The 23,307-nt window shown below is 50.5% G+C and overlaps 3 protein-coding genes across 3 annotated transcripts; 1 reads left to right on the top strand and 2 right to left on the bottom strand.

Annotated features, from left to right (window-relative positions):
• Positions 1 to 203: 203 nt before the first annotated feature.
• Positions 204 to 1,870, bottom strand: LOC120702449 (protein SRG1-like). The gene is made up of 3 exons (XM_039986251.1): positions 1,537 to 1,870; positions 844 to 1,452; positions 204 to 756 (listed from the first exon to the last, which is right to left on the bottom strand). Exons 1-3 carry the CDS (start codon positions 1,771 to 1,773, stop codon positions 469 to 471), a joined length of 1,134 nt encoding a protein of 377 aa, XP_039842185.1. The 5' UTR covers positions 1,774 to 1,870; the 3' UTR covers positions 204 to 468.
• A 3,952-nt stretch (positions 1,871 to 5,822) lies between these two features.
• Positions 5,823 to 9,038, top strand: LOC120702448 (protein DWARF AND LOW-TILLERING-like). Its single transcript, XM_039986250.1, has one exon. The coding sequence runs from the start codon at positions 6,735 to 6,737 to the stop codon at positions 8,583 to 8,585; it is 1,851 nt and encodes a 616-aa protein (XP_039842184.1). The 5' UTR covers positions 5,823 to 6,734; the 3' UTR covers positions 8,586 to 9,038.
• Positions 9,039 to 10,040: 1,002 nt separating this feature from the next.
• On the bottom strand, positions 10,041 to 14,782 carry LOC120702451 (nuclear speckle RNA-binding protein A-like). The gene is made up of 7 exons (XM_039986254.1): positions 14,455 to 14,782; positions 13,342 to 13,463; positions 13,039 to 13,267; positions 12,854 to 12,915; positions 12,691 to 12,772; positions 10,492 to 10,627; positions 10,041 to 10,390 (listed from the first exon to the last, which is right to left on the bottom strand). The coding sequence occupies exons 1-6, from the start codon at positions 14,627 to 14,629 to the stop codon at positions 10,515 to 10,517; spliced, it is 783 nt and encodes a 260-aa protein (XP_039842188.1). The 5' UTR covers positions 14,630 to 14,782; the 3' UTR covers positions 10,041 to 10,390; positions 10,492 to 10,514.
• Between the last annotated feature and the right edge of the window lie 8,525 nt (positions 14,783 to 23,307).

The raw sequence follows: 23,307 nt of genomic DNA on the forward strand, positions 1-23,307 counted from the left end.
AATCCCCACACCCCCCCACCACCGAAGTTATGCTACAATCGGACGCAAATGTGCCCAATGTGCAAATGTTTTAGGAAGGTGACAAACAAGCATAAGTCAGATTGCTTAATCTTCGATCAAAAGTTAGGCAATTGCGTTGTCTATGCTGATCAAACCCAAGTCTGCTCTAGAGATTCAGAAAAGAGCAGCAGAAAAAACAATGCTGATTCCATCAACACATTTCATGCTCCAGCTTCAGAACTGAACTGAACTACAAAAAGAAATGATTCATCAGGCATAAAAGCAATAAGCCAATAACCAATAGCATTTTTTTCTTAATCCAAAGCCTGAACAAGTAGACATGGACTGATGGAAATATGGAAAAAGCAGAGCAACCTACATATGCAGACGGCCAGTGCTTCACTTCACAGTAGCTGCCTTGGCGACAAACGGATCGATGGATATCTCCAATCGACATGGAATCGATCATCAACCATCCTCACTGTCACTCGTCCCAGAATCAAGTTCAGCTGTTGAGATCTTGACAGTGTCCATGGCTCGTGCCCCTCTGGCGAACCTCTCGAACAGCACCGCTAGGTAGTCCTTGGTCGTCGTCTTCCCGTATCTCCTCGGCCTCTTCTCGTCCACCATCTCCGGCAGCGGCTCGATCTCCTTCTCCGGGTCCAGCGTGTAGAACATCGCCAGCGACACCCGGTCGCGCTCCGCGTTCGCCACCGCCCTGTGCACGGGGCTCCTGAAGAATCCATTGCTCATTATCTGCAGAGAATTGCGTGCCCGTAAGGTATCAAGCGAGCACAGAACACGATTGCATTGGGGGCAAACACGACAGCAACATGCAGATACCTCAATTGCGTCCCCAACGTTGACGAGCAACGCGTTGGGAACGATGGGCACATCGTACCAGACGCCGCCGCCGGCGCCGTCGTTGGGCTTCTGCACCTGGAGCCCGCCGACGGCGTCGTCGATGAGGACGACGATGATCACCGAGGCGTCGGAGTGGGGCTTCAGGCCGAGGACGAGGTCCGGCCTGGGGCAGCGCGGGTAGTAGTTGAACCTGGCGTGCGTCCTGGCGACGCCCTCGCTCATCATGCCGACGAAACGGCCCTCGCGCAGGCCCAGCAGCCTGGCGAGGCTGGCGAGCACGACGCCGGCGATGCGCCGGCACCCGGCGGTGTACTCGCGCAGGACGGCGCCGAACGCAGGAGGCCGCGCCGGCCAGAGGCTGCCGACGACCCGGGACTCGGGCTCCACGATGAGGTAGAGCCTGTCGCACCAGTCCAGGATCTGATCCTCGGACAGCACCACGTCGTTGCCGTACCCTTCGAACCTGAACTCCTCGCCGTTCACCAGGTTGGAGTACTTCTGCTTCTCCTCAATCGGGAGGTTGAAGAAACCCCTCGTCACTTGCACCATCTCGGCGAGGAGTCCTGGCTCCATCCCGTGCCCAACAGCCTGAACAGAGACCGAAACCAAATCAGCTTGGTCGGAGTCGGAATCGGATCGATCAACCAGAAAATAGCAAGAGAAAGGCTTTACCAGGAAGAGGCCCCAGTTCTGCAGAGCGCACCGCAGCTTGGCAACCTCGCCGTCTTCAGCGGCGGACAGCCGGCTGAGGTCAACGATTGGAATGGGCTCGGGCATGGCTGCGGCCGCGGCCGCGGCGGGACGATCTTGGTCGCGGACCACGTACCGGCTCGGTGGCTCCTGCACGCCGGCGGCCAGCTCCTGCACGATCGGCGGTATCTTCCATGGTTGGGCATGGTCCTCGGCCATGGTTGCTATCTTGGTTGTCAGTTCTTAGTTGCCCTTGTTGTTGGTCCTCTGCCTCAGTGCCTCGGCCATGGAACTTTTTTCCAAGCTATTGACATCAACTTAATTTTAAAAAATTTGGTGGAATATAAGATGCAAACAACAGACATGGACCCATGAAATATTTGAGGGAAGGAGTTGACTCTCATCGATGCTGATTGGTATTTGGTAGTATTTCTTCGCACCTCCGTAACCAGCCCTATGATTCCTCTGAACGAACCACTAACACATTGTTTCATACTAAGAAGTAAGAACTACACTAAATCATCATTTTTTATTTAACGAGTACTTGATTAATGCATATGAGATGCACTGTGGAGCACCAGCACTCTTGGGTTAGTGTTTCTAGTATGATCAATATGTGCTATTTCATATGAAATTTTATAGTTAACTAAACATAACCATGAATAAATACATGTCCAGTGGTAAATTTGGGAAATTCATGAATGCAAGTGTCTTAGACAATAGACCACAAAGATACATTATGACACATTGACACTGGTATCATGTGGATGAAATACACCTCGCCATCAAAATAGTGGTTAGGAGGGCAAGCATAACGTTGGTGACTACCAAGCCAACCTCTTAACAATGTGCCTCAGATTGGGGTTGTCATAGACAATCTGAGATCGGTCCGGTGAGCTTAGACAGCCCCTATTACCTAGTCAAATGTTGCTAGAGGTCATTCTAGCCCATTACGCCGAATTGGGATAACGCGTATTTTATTTGTCGTGGGCTTTTGGGTACCCACAGTCGGGTGGCAGTCGGGTGGCGGAACGCACCCGCCTTTTCCCCGAGGGGGAGTACTCGGGGAAGTGCTAAGCTATTAGGCCGATCTAGCTTCGGGGCAAGAACGCAAGAACACACGGATTAGAGTGGTTCGGGCCGCCGGAGCGTAATACCCTACGTCCACTGCGTGGTGTATTGCACTAGGAATGAATGAGTCTATCCTCTGCCGCCAAGTCTCTCTTTGGACTTGAACCTTCCTCTAACGGGCGTCTCCCTTTTATAGAGCAAGGAGGACACGTACACAGGCGTCGGACCCCGACAGGTGGGCCCAACAAAGATGTATATTTTACTAGACAGTAGTGGTGTTACAGTGATGGAGAATCTCTTGCCGGATACACTTCATCGTCCTGTAGACTCTCTGGCCGAGGGGGGGGTCTTCTCCTGTCTCATCGGCGAGGCGCCCGTTGAGGCAGCGTAGGTTGCGGCATAGACTGTTGGGCCTACCATGTAGGCGTTATGATACTCTGTCGCCGAGTTGTCGTGTCTAACTGGTGTAGCAGACTGTCGTGCGTGGCGCGAGTGGCGCCAGCGGCTGTACAGTGTACCTTGGTAACGCGCGGTCAGCAGTACAGCCTGGCAAAGTCTCCTCGGGTTCTGTTGTGGCAGAGCGCTCTTAACGTCTCCCGCATTGAATGCGGAAGGTGGCCAAGTCTTCCCGAGGAAGTTTGGCAGCCGCGCGCGCGTATCTGCGTCTGCGGACATGTGGCGGCTCCGGACCCCCCAGGCGGGGTCTGTTCCCTCCCTGCCGAGGGGTCCGGATAGTATATGGGAGGTCCGGGGCCCCCAGCTGTTTTGTCTGAGTGCTTCCTTCTCCGGGACACGTGGTGACACCGGACCCGACCCGAGCGGGATGCGGGTCCGAGACCGTTGGTCCGGTGAGATGGAGTCGGACCCCAGGAGTCCGGTTGCTCAGCTTCTTTGGGCGTAGTTACGGATAACTACGAGTCTTGGCACAGCAAGAGGGGGTACCCTAGTCCAGAGGTACCGACAGTCTCACCATTTTTAGCGGATGAAACTGTCTATGTTGAGCCAAACTATCCATATCTCCTTGTAGAGAAAAACGAAGACACATGTTTATACAACAATCAGTGGCAAGGCAGCAGCACTTGGCAACAGACACTTCCAGTTTCCTCTAAGCTCTCAATGTGGGCATAAGTTTCTCTCAGAGTAAATAGAATTGCAGCTCAAGGTGGGTTGCAGACCCGTAGAGTTCAATCTCGTCTCATGTTTCATGAATCATGATATGAGAGGTAGCAAAGATAAAAGATATGCAAATGATACAACAGGTGTGTGGAGCTATAAAAGGAGACAGAGGCCTGAACCTTATATAGCTCCATTAGTTTGTCATCAGGACGGTTCATCACTGCTGCATGATTCATGAAAATTGTGGTTCACCAAACTATGAGGCATGAAAAAGCATGAAGAAGATTATTAGTAGTAACACAAGTATAATACCGTCCATAACGGCTGTAGATTAGCATACATATATTGTAGCTAATCTGAAATTAAAAAAAACTGATGATTCGGAAGCAGCCGGGGGGTTAAGGGGTCCAAGAGATCAGGAAGGTTCCAAACGAGCGACACTCGACAATACCAGGACCCAGCGGCGATGGCGTGAGAAGTGGTCGTCTCTGTCAGAAGGTTGGGTCTACCTGTCAGAGACCCATGCTTTTCTTTTTCTTTCACCAACTTTGTCCTGTCATCATGATAATAATGTATTTATTCCGTTCCATTTAAATTAGAGAAAACATGTTTTACTCCTCTCCATTTATCACCGAATCTGAAAAATAACCCCGAACTTACAAACACTGGCGGAGCTTAAATACTAAACGAGGGGGGCTAATCTATGTAATTTAGCACTAAATATTTATAAACAGTAGCAAATTACTATTCATTTAGTGGAGATTGCGTTAAGCCAGGGGGGTCATGGCCCCCTTTGGTCTCCACTAAGCTCCGCCACTGCTTACAAACCAGAATCCACTTCCACGTATTAAATGAGGTGGACTCCCACGTGTGGATCCTTACTACCACGTAAGCAAAACCACAATCCAAAACCATTTTGAAATGGTCAGGGGGTATTTGACCAGTATTGAAAGTTAAGGTACGCAAGATTTCTGATTTCTGAGTTTGGGGGTGTTTTTCATATTCGGCGACAATTCAGATAGGTAGAACGGAATTCTCTCTTTAAATTACAAATTACAACACTTGTGAGTTAATTCTTGTAACCACAACTGTTACTGTACGAACTAGTTAGCCTGTGAGTTGCGACTAGATGAACGTATAATTAAGAATGAATACAAAATGAATAGGGCTAAACTGCTACGCACCCGTGAATAATTAGCGGGGATGGCCGTTGGGACCATAGAGCAAGATGAACAAGGAGAAACTATGCAATGCGTAGCTGTTGGGCCTCAACGGATGGAAGCAGGTATAGAGTAAGTAAGCAGTACTGTAAGTGTACACTGGCCTTATTCAAAAAAATAAGTGTACACTGGAATATATACTTTGGTAGATTATTATAGCTGGTTGATTGGCTATTAATTTTCTTCTGGTACATGAGCTGAATTTACTTGCAGGGGAATGGAATTTGAACATTACGAAGGGACAGTTTTATCGTTAGTGTGGCTTTGTGTGAGTGTATTTGGCTATTACTGAAGAAACACTACTTAATTTTCTCGCAAAAAAAACACTACTTAATTATTTCCAGACTTGTGAACAAAATGGTTGTGAACACAGAGAGAACTGTTGCCACTTGGTATTTGCAGAAGAGCTGTACCCACCACATAATCCTCCAGCTGGGCTTCCCTAAATGCCAACTCGGCGTCAGCTCATTTAAGCAACACGAGGGGAGCATTGAAGAGAAGCCACCACGGGGCACGCGTGCGTGCGGCCCTGCACCGTCAGCAGACACGTCCGTGCCACGCAGAGGTGGGCCCCGCGCATCGCGGCAGCAAGGCGACAACGAGTCGCCCGCGTGGCGTGGCCCGCGGGCGACCAGGCAGCCACGCGCGGGCCCCGCGGAGGCCACGCGGGCTCCACGTGGACGGCGTGTGGGAGCCCAACGGTAACCAAGGAACGGAGTGGGGTGAGGGGGGCGAGGCGATGCGGCTCACGTGGCGCGCACCTGACCCTCACGGGCGCACGGCGGCAACGGTCACATACCTCACCACCACCTTGACCAGGAGGAGGAGGAGGGCGGCAACGGTCACATCCCGGACCACCCCCCGCCACGCCGCGCCAGCCGTCCGGTCCGGATCTGACGGCCGCGCGCGGGCGCCTCGTGATTCGGGCCTGCCAGAACGGCCGTCTCCGTCCCTGGCCCGGGGCTTCTTCTCGCTGCCCCCCTTCCCTCGCGCCAGAGAGCTGCATTGCATCCAACAGAGAGGAGGGCTCATGGTGAGGCAAGAGGAGGAGGAGCAGCAGTAGGATCCATCCATTAGGGAATAGGAACACACTCACAACACAATCAATCCCATTTCATTTCATTTCATCACCCATCGCCGCTGCATTGCATCCAATGTTGCATTGTTAGATCGTCGTCCCCTGATTCCTGACTTTTTTTTCGGTTCTTTTCCGTCGAGTAATGGAGGTGCTGGGGTCCGCCGCTTGCCGCTCGCTGGGTTCCGCCGCCGTCGCCGCCGCGCGGGCTCTGCGGACGGTGAGCCGCCCCGGCATGCTCTCCGTTGCCCGATCTTTCTAGATGTTTTAGGCCGCCGTTCTTTCTCCAAAATACATTCTTTGATTCTTTTGTACTAATCCCCAATTCTTTCCTGCATATACAGCATAACATACACATTCTTTCCCACCTCATAGACATTGAATTCTTTTCTTCCTCTTGTTTTTTTTAACCCAAAGGAAGCTGACCAAATTCTTTCCCAGACAAGATCCTCTGTTTTTAGAGCTCTCCTCTTTCTCTTGTGTACATCGATTCATAATACAGCTCACCTTGCAAGATCCTATACCAGTAGCCCGATACCAGAGAGAGACAGAGAGGGAGAGGGAGAGGGAGAGAGAGAGAGCAGAGTGAGGAGTGGATCACAAAGAGGAGGGAGACGAAGACGAAGAGGAAGCCGCAGAGGAGCAGAGGAGAGAACTAGGTCTCTTCTTGCCGCAACGCATCCGGCCGCGTCTCCGGGATGTTGGCTGGTTGCTCCTTCTCGTCGTCGAGGCATCAGATGAGCACCACGCAGCGATTTGACATCCTCCCCTGCGGCTTCTCCAAGCGGAGCAACCGCGGCGACGGCGCCGCCGCCCCGCGCGTCGCGGCCGGAGACGCCAGGACCGGCGGCGGCGGCGGCGCCACCTGCTCCTTCCGCGCCCATCCGGCGCCGCCAGTCACCCAGGCGGTGTCATGGGGCGCCAAGCCGGAGCCCGGCGGCAATGGCGCCGGCGGCGTCTGGGAGCGGAGCAGCAGAGCCGTCAAGCGGGCCCACGAGGAGGGCGCCGGCGAGGAGTATGGAGGCCCCGTCGTCCGCGCCAAGCGGACCAGAATGGGCGGCGACGGGGACGAGGTATGGTTCCATCAACCCATTGCAGGGACAGTGCAAGCAGCCGGTGGCGGCGAAGGAGAAGAGCCGGAAGAAGAGAAGGTCTTCCTGGTGCCGAGCGCCGCGGCGTTCCCCCACGCGGGGCTGTCGCTGGCCGCGGCCAAGAAGGAGGAGCTCAGCAAGTCGCCGTCCAACTCGCCGGCCTCGTCGGGCGGCACGGACGGCGGCTCGTCCGCGCTGCCGCCGCCCGAGCTGCTCCCGCACGCAAGGAACGGCGTGCCGGCGCCGGGGGAGGCCGGGCGGGAGGCGATGGAGCTCGTCGTCGCGCTCACCGCGTGCGCTGACTCCCTCGCCGCCCGCAACCACGACGCCGCCAACTACTACCTGGCGCGGCTCGGCGAGATGGCCTCGCCGGCGGGGCCCACGCCGACGCACCGCGTGGCCGCCTACTTCGCCGAGGCGCTCGCGCTCCGCGTGGTGCGCACGTGGCCGCACCTGTTCGACGTCACCCCGCCGCGCGAGCTCGCCGACGGCGACGACGACGCCACGGCGCTGCGGATCCTCAACGCCATCACTCCGATCCCGCGCTTCCTGCACTTCACCCTCAACGAGAGGATGCTCCGCGCGTTCGACGGCCACGATCGCGTCCACGTCATCGACCTCGACATCAAGCAGGGGCTCCAGTGGCCGGGCCTGCTCCAGAGCCTCGCCACGCGCGCGACACCCCCGGCGCACGTGCGCATCACCGGCGTCGGCGAGTCGAGGCAGGAGCTGCAGGAGACCGGCGCGCGGCTGGGCCGCGTGGCCGCCGCGCTGGGGCTCGCGTTCGAGTTCCACGCCGTGGTGGACCGGCTCGAGGACGTCCGCCTGTGGATGCTCCACGTCAAGCGCGGCGAGCGCGTCGCCGTGAACTGCGTCCTCGCCGCGCACCGCCTGCTCCGCGACGACACCGGCGCCGCGCTCGCCGACTTCCTCGGGCTCGCGCGCAGCACGGGCGCCGCCATCCTCCTCCTGGGCGAGCACGAGGACGCCCTCAACTCCGGCGGGTGGGAGGCGCGGTTTGCGCGCGCGCTGCGGTTCTACGCCGCGGCGTTCGACGCCGTGGACGCCGCCGGGCTGCCGGACGCGAGCCCCGCGAGGGTCAAGGCGGAGGAGATGTTCGCGCGGGAGATCTGCAACGCGGTGGCGTTCGAAGACGCGGACCGCTTCGAGCGGCACGAGAGCTTCGCCGGATGGCGGCGGCGCATGGAGGAAGGCGGGTTCCAGAACGCCGGCCTCGGCGACCGGGAGGTGATGCAGGCGCGCATGATCGCGAGGATGTTCGCGCCTGGCAACTACAGCGTGCAGGCGCAGGGCAACGGCGAGGGGCTCACGCTCCGGTGGCTGGACCAGCCGATGTACACCGTGTCCGCATGGGCGCCGGTGGGCGACGGCGGCGGCGGAGGCAGCACGGTGTCCGCGTCAGTCTCCACCACAGCATCCCATTCTCAGCAAAGCTGAATGGGGAAGAAGGAAGGTTAAGTGAGGAAGAAAGAACAGGGTTTTTCGCTGGTTCTTTTGCTGTTAGTGATCATTCAGTAGTTCATTATACAGTCTGACAATTCTTTTATACATCCAGAAGAACAAACAAAAAAAAACAAAGGAGAAACAAAGATTTGTAGCTTTTGTTTTTATAGCTTGATAGGATGAAAGATTAAATTGTTAGTAGTTGTAATTCTTTATTCTTTTGGCTGCTGAGCCCCCTGCAAAACTTAGCTGCATGTTATGTAGAAGCAAAGGAGTTGTAGATGTTGGCAGAGTAGCTCACAGCGTATATGGATGTCTCCAGTTGCAATACATCATATTATTTGTTACATGCAATTCTTTCACCGTATTTGCTTAGATACTTGTAACTTGTAATCTCTGTTCCGAGTCAGAAGGAAATGGAATCAAATACTATGGTTTTCATCTGAATTTTTGTTGTTGTCAGAAACAAAAGGTATAACTGCTCCTGATCAACTTGCCAGATGTTTTGAGTAAACTGGAACGCCTTATGATCCGAGTCTCTTTGAATTGTGCTGCCCCCTCCCTCCATGAACTTGATCCTACTATTGGAACGAGATTGCAATCAACCGCTGCGAGGGGCTGAAAGTGTAATGAAACTATGAGCTGTCATCGCATCATCTTCTTCATATGTCATCCCCATTCTCATGTAAACACATGGGTGCTATGTGAACTGAGGCCGCTTGCTCTGTCTCCTCTTCGCCTACTTTTCCCTGGCTGTTGCTTCTTGCTTCACCATTTGAATCCGACCTGTCGACTGCTGCTACTGAAATGGCCAGTGCAGGAGCATTTTCCACCATGTACAAAAGGAATTGAGGCTGGCAGTAGGATTGGATCATCTTGGAACACAACCCGGTCTCTCAGATAATTCGCATAGATTTGGCCCATTTCTAGGGTTGCAGAGAATATGAATATCAGCGATCCAGTCTCTCTGATTCTGATCGTTAAAGCAGGGCCCGTGGGACTCGGACGAGCCATCGGCGTACAGTACAGCCCGGCTGTCGCGTGATCCGCCGCAACTATCAAGTCCGGCCGGCCGCTTGCGTTGCGTTGCATCCCGTCCCGTCGTCGTCCTCACCCACATACGCATAGCAAAATCTACGCATAATAAAGATTAAAGAGAGGTCCAAATAACTTACTCCAACAGAGGTCGGCTGTCAGGCCAAACTGTTCGCCACACAGTCATAAGCCGCATAGCATTAGCGCAAGTCGTTCCCCACGGGTCACCTAGAACAGGCTGCCTGTACTGCAGCGGAAGAGCACAAAATTTCATCTGAGGCTCAACTGAAGGACAGCGTTCATGGTTGCCACACAATGCTCAGCGCGTTTAATCCAATAAAACAGGAACCAGCCAGCAGCTGAGCAGATGTGCCGGATCTGAAACTGATGTGCGTGGACCGTGGAAACTAAATATACATGGAATACAGACTACGAAGCCTTTATGCCAGATGGAGAAATATGCAAGCTCTCAAATGTAGCAGCCAGGCCAACATTCGTCAAATCCACGGATTAAACGGCAAAACTGCCTCGACATACAAATCAGCACATTACAAACAACACGGCAATAGGCATTACGTCGACAGGTATGGCACAAACGTTTTAACCATCAGTAGTCTATTCTGCCAACAAGACATCTAGCAAGACCAGGGTCGCATATATAGCTGGAACCACGTAGGGCACAAGCTAACCAACCTATCGCTGCGCGGTAATATCTCCGAAATCGAACTAACAATACCCCTCATGGGCATTTGACGCGACCAGGCCTACAAAACAGCGATAGAAGCAGTTGATTAACACTATCCTCGCCAAAATTGATCCTTTCAAAAGAAAGGGCGTGCGCCAAATTATCAGACTCTCAAATCACCTGGTAATCCGAACGCCAAGCACTTATCGCCTGCTACGAGGCCCACCAGGTCCTGAATGCCCCCTTGGACCCGTAAAACGAGCATACTGCAGACGTAAATTGGACGAGTTGCGATCATGCTCATCAAACTTATAGCCTGCAAAATCAACCGTGGAGCTTTGTGATTTTCATCGAGTTAAACGCTGCATCAATATATGTTGTTATTGATAGAAAATGAATTAACAAGCAGTCCGCAACACATAATGTCAACACTGAACAGTCTATTTTAACATATTCTAGCAAGACGCCATAGCAAAGTCTGAATTACTTACTGATCTTACTAGAGATGTTGGAGACAAATGTCTCACGAAATCTCAACATTGGCCCCTTTCACACAGCCTTGACCAATAATCATCTCTCTAGAATAAGATATAGGGTGGCACACATCAAGAAGTGGACCGCTCTCACCCTCATAATCACATCACGGCATCATATCCTTAACACTAAACTGGTGGCCACACAAAGAACCAATTACTAAATTAGTCATGGTATCGGTAAGCCAAGTGTGTCCACTTTCAAAACATGCGTATGTCAGTATAAAGTTGGGAAGCATTATGATGAGTCCGGCCCAGGTGGGATTGGATGAAAAGCCCGACACACCGATCCGGATTCCCCGAATCCCGCAATCTTAGCACCGGCATTCGAAATTACGACGCACCGATCCGGCCTACAACGCCACTAGGGCCTCTTGTTGTGCCTCGGCAATCTTAGCACCGCACTCCGGCGCACCCACTCAGGAAAAAGCTCAATCGCCCCCAAAAGACTAGTCCAATAGGGGAAGGGTGGCTCTCCCTTTTAAGGTGGCTTCCTCCTCCCAAGCTAAGTAAGGTGGAATTATGCGGCTCACACGGTCGTCGCCCGACTACAACTGGGCCACTTTTGGCCCATTTTTGTTGCGTCTTTGCCAACGGGTAATAGTGGAGGATGTCCTCATCATTCCCACCCCCTTAACAAGGGCCCAACTTTGATACCAAATGATGAGTCCGGCCCAGGTGGGATTGGATGAAAAGCCCGACACACCGATCCGGATTCCCCGAATCCCGCAATCTTAGCACCGGCATTCGAAATTACGACGCACCGATCCGGCCTACAACGCCACTAGGGCCTCTTGTGCCTCGGCAATCTTAGCACCGCACTCCGGCGCACCCACTTAGGAAAAAGGCCCAATCGCCCCAAAATACTAGTCCAATAGGGGAAAGGTGGCTCTCCCTTTTAAGGTGGCTTCGGGCTTCCTCCTCCCAAGCTAAGCAAGGTGGGATTATGCGGCTCACACGGTCGCCGCCCGACTACAACTGGGCCACTTTTGGCCCATTTTTGTTGCGTCTTTGCCAGCGGGTAATAGTGGAGGATGTCCTCATCACATTATCACATGAAACTCAATCCCACCAAGTGGCATAAGCATCAGTGACAAATTGTGACTGGCCATGCGGTGGGAAATTTTATAGAATTTTAGTATTATCAAGGCAAGATCTACACAACTTGATTTGGAAAGGTTTTGGGTGGCCATTCTACAAAACCAAAGAAGGTATATAGTTCACTTGACATAACTGTATTCCATGTACAAAAGGTCTGTGGATCTTGGTTAAGGCTCTAAACTACCATTCCCAATGTGTCTTAAAGCACAAAGTAGCACTCGGGGGAGGGGGAAAAAAGAGATAGCAAAGAAAGAAAGAAATAGTTATGCCCTCCATTCACTTTTACTTGTCATTTGGACATTCATTGATAGCCCGCAATATACAAACCTGACCATTAGTTTTCCTAATCATATGCTACAAAAATAATAAAATTAACCTCATGAAAATATATGTGAGAATGAATGTTTGCCATAACATTTCCATATAAAAGACCTAAAAATTGATATGTAAAGTGGCGTTAGAAGGTTTTTAAAGGTTCTTGCATGCTTTCTAGGATGACCGCTAAAAGAGAAGGTAGGTTTCAGCTCAGATCTATACAAGATAAAACTTGAGACATTCAAGGAAAATGGAAGCAGATAAGACCAATACTTGAACACAGTGTAATCATGGTTTTCGACGTTAAACAAAGAATTCGGTATATGACTAAATGCAACCAGAAGTAGTTTTGGAATTAACTTTAACAAATGATTTAGATTCAAATGAGCATAGTTTGGAAAGCATCTGTATATGTCAATAGCAGTTTCACCTTGCAAAGCATCCATGGCAATAGCAGCTTGAGTAGCTTCAGCGAAATCAACAAAACAGAGGACAATAGGGTCACCACCAGGCTGCCAATAGAATGTAGTAAGAAAAATGAATGGAATCAAAGAAGAGACAAAGGCTTGAAAGAAATCAAATAGTTCACTTACATGTTTCGGTTCTTTGTTTACAAGCCTAACCTCACGGAAGCCAACAAATGGCCGGAAGATATCTGGGGGGAAGTGAAGGATCAATAACTAAAAGATGGAGGCCTATCATACTTGATATCACCTGCAGTTTATGCAATGTATGTGTAGGGAAAGCGAACAGCAGAAAATATAAAGATTAAGGATACGTGAAACTTCTCGACGCGTACAGCCAGTAGGAATGCCTTCAATGTATAAGGTGTTTGAGGCATCAGGTGGAAGGGGAGGCTCTGGCATTCCACCACCATAACCAATATTTCTGCTATCCATACCCCTTGCAGCCATCATTGAACGCTCATCAACGGGGTAGCCAGCATTGCCTCCCACAGCAGGCCTAATAGGCTCTCCAGCAGGTCCAGCACCATAGGATTGAATTTGCTAAAAAGTTCAACAGAAGTGTTAGCTGACTGTGTGTTGGAGAGATGATAATGCAATGACGCAACAATCGATACCCCAGTACGCAGAAAACGTTCGTAGGATGCATTAAGAGACTCGGTGTCTCTAGCAGCACGATACCCTGGCCTTTCTTCATCACGAGGATAATAGCCGGTCATGTCAGGTGCACCAGGTCCATCTATGGAGCGAAAACATTAGCAGTAAATACAGATTTCAAGCCATACCGTTCACCCAGATTTTTGTGGAACATTTCAATGCAGATAAGGAATTAATGATAATGCTGTCTCAAGCTATTCCAAGTTGCAGCCCGATCTTAATTATTTCCTCCTCTAATTGTAATTTTGTAAATATCTAGTTCCTTTTATTTTAAGTATCATATTTTTTGTAAAATTGCTAGTCCAAGTTGACCTTTTAAACCGTGGAAATAAGAGGGAGTAGCTCCTTTGTCGGTTACAACTTGACAAACAAGACTCTGATGCAAACTATTAGCTGCGGAGGTACTTAGGCCCGTATGAATAAGAAGCCTGGTGAAAACAGTACTATGGTTTTACCGTTTCAGTCTCTAGGTACCTGCGCGTAATGAATCATCCAAAGTTTCCGTACAGTTTGCACTTACAGCTTGCACCAGACAAACAATTCAAAGATTGTAGCACTGCATCGTGGACCACTCAGCAGCAACTACGGACATGAATCTATCAGTGGGTTTTTAGCAGCGGGTTTTAGCCTTTAGGTGTCATCCTAAACTGGTAATAGGCAACAACCAACAACTGTCTGCACCAGAGCAACATCTAAGTGATTGCGACACATCGCGCAACCAACAGAGTCCACTCCGGCAGATCCGTGGGAATGAACTCAACACGGGAATCCGGATCCACCTGCTTCCGACAGAAAGCCGACACAGACGTCACCGAATTCATCGCATCAGCGGTGCACACACCTCTTACCACCGAAGCTGCTCGAGCGGAAACGCTGGGGACTCGCGCGATCTCAGCTCCGTCACGGGCGGGGAGCAAACACTAGGGCGCATTGCACGGAAGCGGCGGCAGCGCAAGAGCCCCTAAACGGCTGCCGGCGCCTCCGCCACGAGCAGATCGAGCGGCAGTTAACGCAGACGACGACGACGACGCGCGGATCAGATCGCGGGGCAAGGGCGGGGCGGGCGGGCGAACCTGAGAAGTCGGTGGGGCGGGGGCGCTTCATGGGCTGCTGGCCCCCGGCGGGCGCCATCTGCGGGGCGCCGCCCATGCCCGGGTGCGCCCCGGCCCCGGCCGCGGCGGAGGGGGCCGGCGGCTGCTGCTGCTGGCGCGGGTCCGCGGCCGCGTACCTCCAGTACGCGTCGGCCATCGCGGCTTGGTCGGTCCTCGGCTCCTCGCCCCCGCCGGGAAGCTGGGGGTCGCCTCTGAGCGGAAGCGAGGCGGGCGGCGGGAGTGGAGAGAGGTCAGAGGTGGTGGTGGTGGAGCCGCGGGGACGGACGGGATGACTGACGTGTGGGGTCTCGAGGAAGAAGGACGCGCAAGGAATCGTGTGCTCGGAGCTTTGCCTTCCGCCTTTGCCTTTTCGGACGGGTGGATCACGCCAAGGTCGTGGGCGGGCCTGATTGGCCGATCGATCCTACACGGCCTGCTGCTGTCTCGTGGCATTTGGCCATTTGGGCCTTTGGCCGGCGGATAGAAACTGGGCCTCAAATCGTGCACTTCCACCACCCTCACGAAATAATAAAGCATGCCACATTGCCACTTCACTTGTTCTTGTTCACATCGTCGACTTTGTTTGCAACATTGGAATTTCATCCCAAGTCCCATAGGAATATAGGATAGGGCTCAGTTTTTCTCTTCTTTTCTGAAATTATTAGAAAGGACACAGTTGTTGGCTTATGTTCTGTCGCTTGCCTCCTTTTGGTTGAGCTGTGTACTATTGTGTCTGCTTTCTTCTTGTTCTTTTTTTTTAATAAATTTGCAGGAGTACTACACTGTCATTTTAAGAAATTTAAGAGCAGGGAAGCATGTTCTTCTTTTTTCAAGCGAAGCATATTATGTGCCCTTTCTACCACTACTGTTGGGCTCCATCTCTGTCTGCATCTCCGGGTTATGGATCTTTGGTGTCAAGTGAATTTAGTTTGTGTAATTATATCTTCCATTCCCTAACAAAAAGATGGCGACAGCAATGGCGTGAAAAAATTAATCAGCCAGTTACATTCTTTTTTTTTTTTTGGAAAAGCTCGCCAGTTACCTTCATGTACATGTACAGGGGAGGTAACACACGGAGAGAAACAAGCTAGTGCGTACAATGTCAACGGCTCGACGGCCGATGAGCGGCAGATCGGTCACTTTTGGACGTTCGTAAAGGGAAGGAAGGTCAACTACCCCCACCGGCTCAGCTATTCTAGCTAGATCACGTCCATCCAGCCACATGACACCCACTCGCCGGCGACGGCCGTGATCATCATTCACCGCAACCACAGCAGCCCCCGTTGACATTCTCTCACCCTCGAAAAGTAGGGCGGGACCCACCTGGCCGCTGTCTCCCAGGGCGGCCGGGCCCCACCACGTGCCCGATCCGGAGGCCCACATGGCATTGGCTTCGAGTTACCGTTACCTCGCCTCGTGTCCTGTTCCGTCCAGGCGGGCGGGCGGGCTTGCACGGGATTTTCCGCCCCACCTTCCGTCGTCACACCACCACCCGTACGCGGAAGCCCCACGTGGCGGTCGGCGAGTGGTGGCCCGAGGGTGCGGCGGTGAGCAGGCCGTAGGATTCGCCGGACGGAGGACGCCGGTCACCAGTCACACCGCTGCCTCCAAAGCCTCCAAAGAATCTCTGGTGCTGATGCAGGGGTCACCACGCACCCGTGCCCCCCCTTCTTTGGAGTGAAAAAACTGTCGGGCTAATGACGTGATCACGCGGCCAAGCACAATTACGTTTGGTCATGTAATTTGGTTATTATCCAAGTAGTTAGAGACATTTTTTTACTATAGTAAAAAAAAACAAACGACCTTTGCTCCTGTCACACTTGCATTGGCGCAACGCACCAACTAACCCGGCGTGGCACCCCAGCACTTGGCTAGATTCCTCACCGCACCAAACATGTACATTCCAAAAGAAAATCATTTGTTTAAGAACTGGCCTGTAATGGAGCGGCTAGCTGCTGCTCCACTTTGGACTCCAACCGACGCGTCCAGGATTTCAAAGACACCATGCATCGTCGCCCCGGAGAATTATTCCATCCCCTTGCAGGCCGCCGGGAACAAAAGCACAAGTGCTTATTAGTGCACCGAGATCACGTAGCTTCTTTTCCTAAAAAAGGAGACAAAATGATTACTAATAAGAAGATGCACCATCCTAATTGTCCTTCACGAGCACTCCATCTCTGCTATTTCCGGCATTTTTACATGACCAGCATGGCAACATCGACCTTTCGCCCGAAGCTCCGTGTAAAATTGTTCATTCGCCGTTGATTGTCCTAGCCTTTTTGGCGAGCAGCAGCCATGTACTGTGTACTGCCCAAAAAGGGCCAGCAGGAGCAGCCACATTCTTACACGCACCATTTACCAGATGACCTCACTTTTTGTTGAGGAGGATCGCAGATTTCCTGAACCAGCACTTCACCTGTCATGCCGTGCAGCCGTGCTGCCGTGGTGTGGCCGTGTGGTGGGTTGGCTGCAAGCCTGAGAGTTGCAAAAAAGAAAAAGAAAAAAAGAAGAAGAAGGAGATAAATCCATCATGTTTTGCTGCTGCCGCTGCCAGCCCAAAACGGAAGCAACCCAGGTTTTCGCTCTGATCGCCGCCGTCAGAATCAAAGCACCAGCGGTCGCCGAGAGTGTAGTGTGCAGTGCAGTGCACCTCGCCGCCTGCTGCCAGTGGGTCGCTTTCCCGTTTTGGTGCCCAACCAGGACCCAGGTCGGCTGGCCGGCTTTCCCCATCACGTCCGAAACGGGACAGAGCCGAGAAATAAGAGGTGGCGAGGCAAGCCGTGACGTTTTTTTTTTCTTGCTCCGGGGCGCCACACTAGCTACTAGCTTCTGGCTGGTCTGAGCACCATCCACTTGAGGCAACTCGTAGTGCTAGTTGGTACCTTCTTTAAGCCGCCGATTCATGAGCAAACCAAAAAAGGTGACGCGTGAATCGGCAAATAAAAACTAATACACTTGCGCTAACAACTTGTTAAGTTCCTGGTACATGTTTTGAGAGCGAGGTCTGGCCCGGTTTCTTGGGTCCTACCATGCAATTTGCGTTTGCGTTGTTGCTTGGAGAACTTTTATACATCATATATGGAGAACTCTTTCCTATTGCAACTTTATTGTCCAACAACAGTAAACTTTTTTTAAAAAAAAACTAATTAAATGTGTTTACCAATGTTTAAAAAACTATGTGAAGCGAAACCTAATTAAATGTGACTCCTAGTGTCTGAAATACAACACCGATAAAAAACCAAATATACAGTACTAGTAGTTCATAAACATCACGGTTTGGTCTGGAGCACCCCCACTTGAGGGTGAGGAGGACCAACTTGTAGTGGTGGATCCTTTAAACTAATACAAGAAACCAAAAGGTCCATGACAACCATAACAACCAAACTTGCACCACCAACTAAACTACATAATTTGAGAAATCGGGCCCGGGTTCTTCATGTAGCTCTGTAAGAACCTAATAATTAAATGATTTTGGTCCTTCATGAACACAGCAAAAAAGAAAAGCATGAAAAGATTAAACAGCAAGCTCATGAGTCGGCACAAAAGTTTTCAAAAATGAGTCGGCACAAACTAAGCATGCCACTTGCTAAACCGGGACACGCCTGTTCCACACATGAATCCAACATCCATCCATCCCAGCACTGGGAACAAGCGTCCTGATCAACAGTAGTAATAGACCGAAAGCAACAGGGAAGCAGAATTTTTTTTGGGTTTTAGTCTGCGGCACACCGCGAAAGGGTGATTTTGTCTCTCGCACGCTCTTAAAGTTGAATTTGTCTCACACACTATGAAACCAGTGTTTGGTCTGCAGCACATTGATCCGATTAGAAAACTCATTTGGTTGAGTGGGAGAGGTTTGTGAAATGGCATTTATACCCTTCTTCCTTTCTTCCCTGCCTACTCTGCGTGGGTTGTGCTCTGCTTCAATGGGGCGCCTGTCCTACTGCCGGCGTCAGAGCTTGCGGCCTCCACCTCGCTCGCTGGCCACTGGTTGCGGAACGACGCCACAGCTTGGCCGCAGGTGAGTTGCCACCGGCGACGAGGAACTGAACTGGGTCCCGGTCCCCGTGTGGCCGGGAAGTACAGGGTGGTGGCGGGGTGAAAGGTCCTTATTTGGTTCTGGTAATTGAGTGACAACTTAGGTGGACTAATAAGTGTTTATGTTGAGATACACATGTGATTAGTCCACACAAAGACACTAGTATGAGTAACATGTGCCATGGAGGAGAAATGGCTAAAGGTTGATGCTATGCTCATATAGTGTGATGAAGGAACTCATTGCATATGAGACATGACATGGAGTCATGTGACCAAAGTGGAGAAGATCAAGACAAGGCTTGGCTTGATGGATCGGTTGCAATGGTGAAGGGCAAGTCAAGGCTTTGAAGCGAGGGACCGCGTGGCTGTGAAGGTTGAGCTAGACTTGGCACCGAGGGACCGAGGCAACGGTGAAGAGCGGGCAAGGTCAAGATCGATAGAACAAAGAGGTCATGTGATGATATGGAGTGGATCATATCATTTAAGGAAGATCAAGCCAAGTGTTGACTCATGATGATGATCAAAAGGCTTGATGGAGTTTGGTGCTTGTGTGGCATCAAAGATGAAATGGAATGCACAAGGCAAAGGTATGACTTGTAGGGCATTTCATTTCACCGGTCAAAGGTTGTGTAGAGAAGTGCATGACTGGATTTAGGATAGATGGCCGTACTATCAAGAGGGACAAACTTGTTTGCATATCGGTCATCTAGTGCCACTTGAGCGATCTAACATTGCGATGTTGCTAGGATCGAGTGGCGTGGTGAGATCAAGTGAAAATCCTTTGAAAATGATTGTGAAAATGCTAACACACATGCATATGGTGGTGTACACTTGGTGGTGTTGGCACTTTTGCAAAGGAGAAGGTGTTGGAGTTGATGTTGATCAACTTGGGGAAGTAAGAAAGGTTTTTCGATGTTCTCCGGAAACTAGATTGGCTCTTGGAGTGGAATACTGCTTTGATCCATTATGTTTTGGATCAAATATTTAGTTTGGTTGTGTAGTCCTCTGAATAAGCTTTCCATAGAGTCCAAGATCATCTAATTTGGACATCGGAGCTAAAAGTTATGGTCGTTTTACCGAGGTACATTTCTGCTGAAAATGGACCTGCGGACGGTCCGCTCTAGGGGGGCGGACCGTCCGCTGTTGTCTCATTTGAGCTCTAACAGAACCGTTCTTGGTTCTGGATGGTGGTCCAAAGTGAACCGCGGACTGTCCGCTCCTTGGGGGCGGACGGTCCGCCTTTAAAACCTGAAACGGACGCAAAAACTTGGTAGTTCTGTCTTGGGTGTCCAAATTGTACTGCGGACGGTCCGGCTCTTGGGGGCGGACAGTCCGCCTCCTACTGAATTTTCTGGGACAGAAACCTTGTAGGTTCTGGTGGTTTGCACAAAGTAAAGAGCGGACGGTCTACCCCTCAACTTTCAGTTTGCCCAGAGACGCTGTCTCTCTGAGTGTTCGGAGTGTTTGAATGGTGGACGGTCCGCCCCTAAGGAGTGGACAGTCCGCGAAGGGCTCTAACGGTCGACTCTGACATGTAATCATTGCGTTTCTAGCCGTTGGTTTTGAATGGCGGACCGTTCGGCCCCTGTGGGGTGGACCGTCCGCGAAACCTCTGTTTTCACGGGATTTGAGTGTAACGGCTAGTTTGGGGCCTCCCTCTATAAATAGAGGGTGTGGCCAGCCATTTGAGGTTGCTGAGCACCTTGGGGACTTGGTGTCCTTGTGTGAGAGTGCTTGAGAGCCCTCTACTCACTCTAACTTGATAGTAATCATCCGATCGAGTGAGAGAGCGATTCTAGTACGATTGCTTTGAGAGATATGCTAGCATGACCAAATTATTTGAGAAAGTGTTATCCAAAACAATCAAATTGGAAAAAGAAAACTTTTTTTCTCAAAGACACATGTGAACAACAAAAGCATCTACTTTATATCTTAAGTTGTTCATATGAGGAGCTAAAATTGACTCATGAGGAGCTTAGTGTTGCTCATGAGAATTTGATACTAGACCATACTTTACTCACTAACAAGTTTTCTAGTAAAGGAATTAAAACTAGTGAGAGCTCATCACATGGGTCAAAGGATCAATTGCAAAATGTTGCTAACCCTTGTGATGTAGGCAAGAAGCATGTATCCACCTCATGTGATGATTTATTATCTATGCCATGTTCTTCACAATTAGATGCTTGTTCTACTTCTATGTCTTGTGAGACTAAACTCTTGAAGGAGAACAATGAACTTAAAAATGAAGTGAAGTATTTGAGCAACAAGATAGAGGTGGACAAAATCAAAAGTCACCCTTGAAAGCATAATAAAAAATCAAAGAAGTTTCGGTGACATGAGTGGCATTGGTTCCAACAAGAGCAAAGTCAAAGGCAAGAAATGGGGCTAGAATAAATATAATAGGAATATGAAGAAGTAAGAAGAAATGAAGCTATCTCATTTCATGTGCTTTCAATGCCATGAGATGGGACATCTTGCAAATGGTTGCCCCAATAAAGAAAAACTCAAGTTGAAGAAGGAAGAAGAGAAGCTTAAACATGTCAAATGCTTCAAGTGCCGCACTTGGGGTCACCTCACCTCAATGTGCCCAACCAAGCAATTGGTGAAGCAACAAGAACCTCAACCAAAACCACAAGTTGAGCAAGAAAAGGCACCCCAAGATCAAGTCAAGATCAACCATGAAAATCAAGTTGATGACTTGAAGATGAAGAAGAAAAGAACGAGAAGGGGTGGAAAAAGAGCAAGACATCAAATGCATATCTAAGATGCCAAGATGACGAGGAAGAACAAGATTCAAGAAAAGATGAAGGAAGTTGCTCACATTAAGTGTCATAGTTGTGCAACATTGGGCCACCTAGCTTAGGGTTGCCCAAACAAGTTTGAGAAGAAAGCTAAAACAAACAATGAGAAGCAAGGCAATGAAAATCATCAAATGAGCAAGGAAGAAAAGGCTCAACAAAAGAGAAGATGCTACTTATGCCAGGAAAGGGGACACATGGTTAATTCATGTCCCCTAGGTAACAATTCTAAGCCAATTTCAATTGATGCAAATATTATGCTTAGAAAGGATGTTAATGGTACCTCATTGGTTGCTATTGCAAAACATCCTGCTATTCATAATAAGGCATTGCCTAAATATGTTGTTTCTAACTTGAGAGGACCCAACCTAGTTTGGGTACCATCAAAACGTGGATGAATGTGTGTAGGTACCAAAGGCATTGGAGGCTTGATTCAAATAAAATTCATATTTTTGATTTTATGATTGAATCAAGAAATTGAAGCTTTTTGCGTATATACAACCCAATGCCATGACAAGCTAATGAAGTCCAAAGTGTTTTCAACATACAAGTGCAATTATCTCGTTGTGGGTGATTCATTGGATATATTTGATGGCTTGCAAATATTTGAGTTGAATCTTGCTTTTGGATGATCATGAGCTATCAAGGTATGATTATGTGTTGATCATTTCAGTTGGGTGTATATGAGTTGATTGAATTGGAAATATACACATGTTGCTTGCTATGAGATGATTAAATGGATTTAATGATTAGCAATCAAATTTTGAGTTAGTTTGAATGGATATGATCATGAGATGACATTTAAAATGTGGTATGAATGGATATATATCTTGTGATAGTATTCAAACAAGTTAGCATCAAGTTTGATTCATGTTTGTTGAAGTATATCTCAATTGCTCAAATCTGTCATTTATTGAAAATCTGAGTGAGCTGAGAAGTTAGCCACATTTAGATGATCAAATCTATTTGGATTGTCTTGAAATTTGGTATGCATGATCTACACTTATAGTATAATGGCTGTGCAAAATTTCATGAGAATTGGATAATGGATATGTCGGTACCCTGTAGCAGGAATACCCACTCTTACTGCAGCAAGGCAGGACCCGCGTAGTTATCCGTAACTACGCGTAAGAACGGAGTAGCCAGGCCCCACCCGTCAGGCTCTTTCCTCACCAGGCCAACGGCCCCGGACCCGTTCCCCGCCTGGGGATGGGTCCGGAGACGCCGCGTGTCTCTAAGGAAGGGAAGCTCCGAGCTGACAGCCGAGGCCTCGGACCCCCCCCCCATAGGGGTTCGGGACCTCCTGTGCCTTTCGGACCCCCCTTACCGTGTGGGGGTCCAGAGCCGCCACGTGCCCCGGAGGCACGGGCGCGGACTCGTGCGCGAGTCCTCCGCAAGGAGACTCGCCCACCTACTGCATTTAATGCGGATGGTTGAGGCGTGCTCTGTCGCCGCGGCACGCGGGACAGCCTTTGTCAGGCCTCACTGTGCACCGCGTATTACCAAGGTGCACAGTGCGGCCGCCTGTGCCGCGCCCGCGCAGAGCCTATCTGTAGCATTAAATGGATACGACGGCACGGCACTTTTCCATCATGCCGCCTACGCCGCTCCCTACACAGCCGTTCAGCTACGTGGCAGGCGACGCCGCTAGCTACGTCTGGCATCGTCCCGACAAGACGGCGCCTGGACATGATGAACGAGGGACACCAGGGGCAGGCAAGGGGTTCCAGAAGAGAGATCCCCGCTGCCTGCGACGCCATGATGTATGAACAGTACGTTAATTTATACTACACCGTTGGGCCCATTTGTCGGGGACCCAACAGCCATGTACGCGCCTCCCTTGAGATATAAAAGGGAGGCGCTCGCTGCGCACTACAGACTTCAAGCTCTCTGCACACACCAGCCCTGGTGAGCTCGCCCACTCTCGTGGGAAGGCAATACAACACACAGTGGACGTAGGGTATTATGCTCCGGCGGCCCGAACCACTCTAAATCTTGC

Source organism: Panicum virgatum, chromosome 4K, assembly GCF_016808335.1.
Source record: "Panicum virgatum strain AP13 chromosome 4K, P.virgatum_v5, whole genome shotgun sequence".
Taxonomy (NCBI): Eukaryota; Viridiplantae; Streptophyta; class Magnoliopsida; order Poales; family Poaceae; genus Panicum; species Panicum virgatum.

Bases quoted from the DNA above. Each gene is read 5' to 3' on its own strand.
- LOC120702449 (XM_039986251.1), bottom strand. From the start codon at position 1,773: ATGGCCGAGGACCATGCCCAACCATGGAAGATACCGCCGATCGTGCAG. The intron at 1,453-1,536 runs GTAAAGCCTTTC...GTCTCTGTTCAG, and splicing joins AGAACTGGGGCCTCTTCCTG to GCTGTTGGGCACGGGATGGA. The intron at 757-843 runs GTATCTGCATGT...AATTCTCTGCAG, and splicing joins ACGTTGGGGACGCAATTGAG to ATAATGAGCAATGGATTCTT.
- LOC120702451 (XM_039986254.1), bottom strand. From the start codon at position 14,629: ATGGCCGACGCGTACTGGAGGTACGCGGCCGCGGACCCGCGCCAGCAG. The intron at 13,464-14,454 runs GTTCGCCCGCCC...TTCGCTCCATAG, and splicing joins CCGCCCCACCGACTTCTCAG to ATGGACCTGGTGCACCTGAC. The intron at 10,628-12,690 runs GTGAAACTGCTA...TTGATTTTGCAG, and splicing joins TGCCATGGATGCTTTGCAAG to GCTATAAGTTTGATGAGCAT.
- LOC120702448 (XM_039986250.1), top strand. From the start codon at position 6,735: ATGTTGGCTGGTTGCTCCTTCTCGTCGTCGAGGCATCAGATGAGCACC.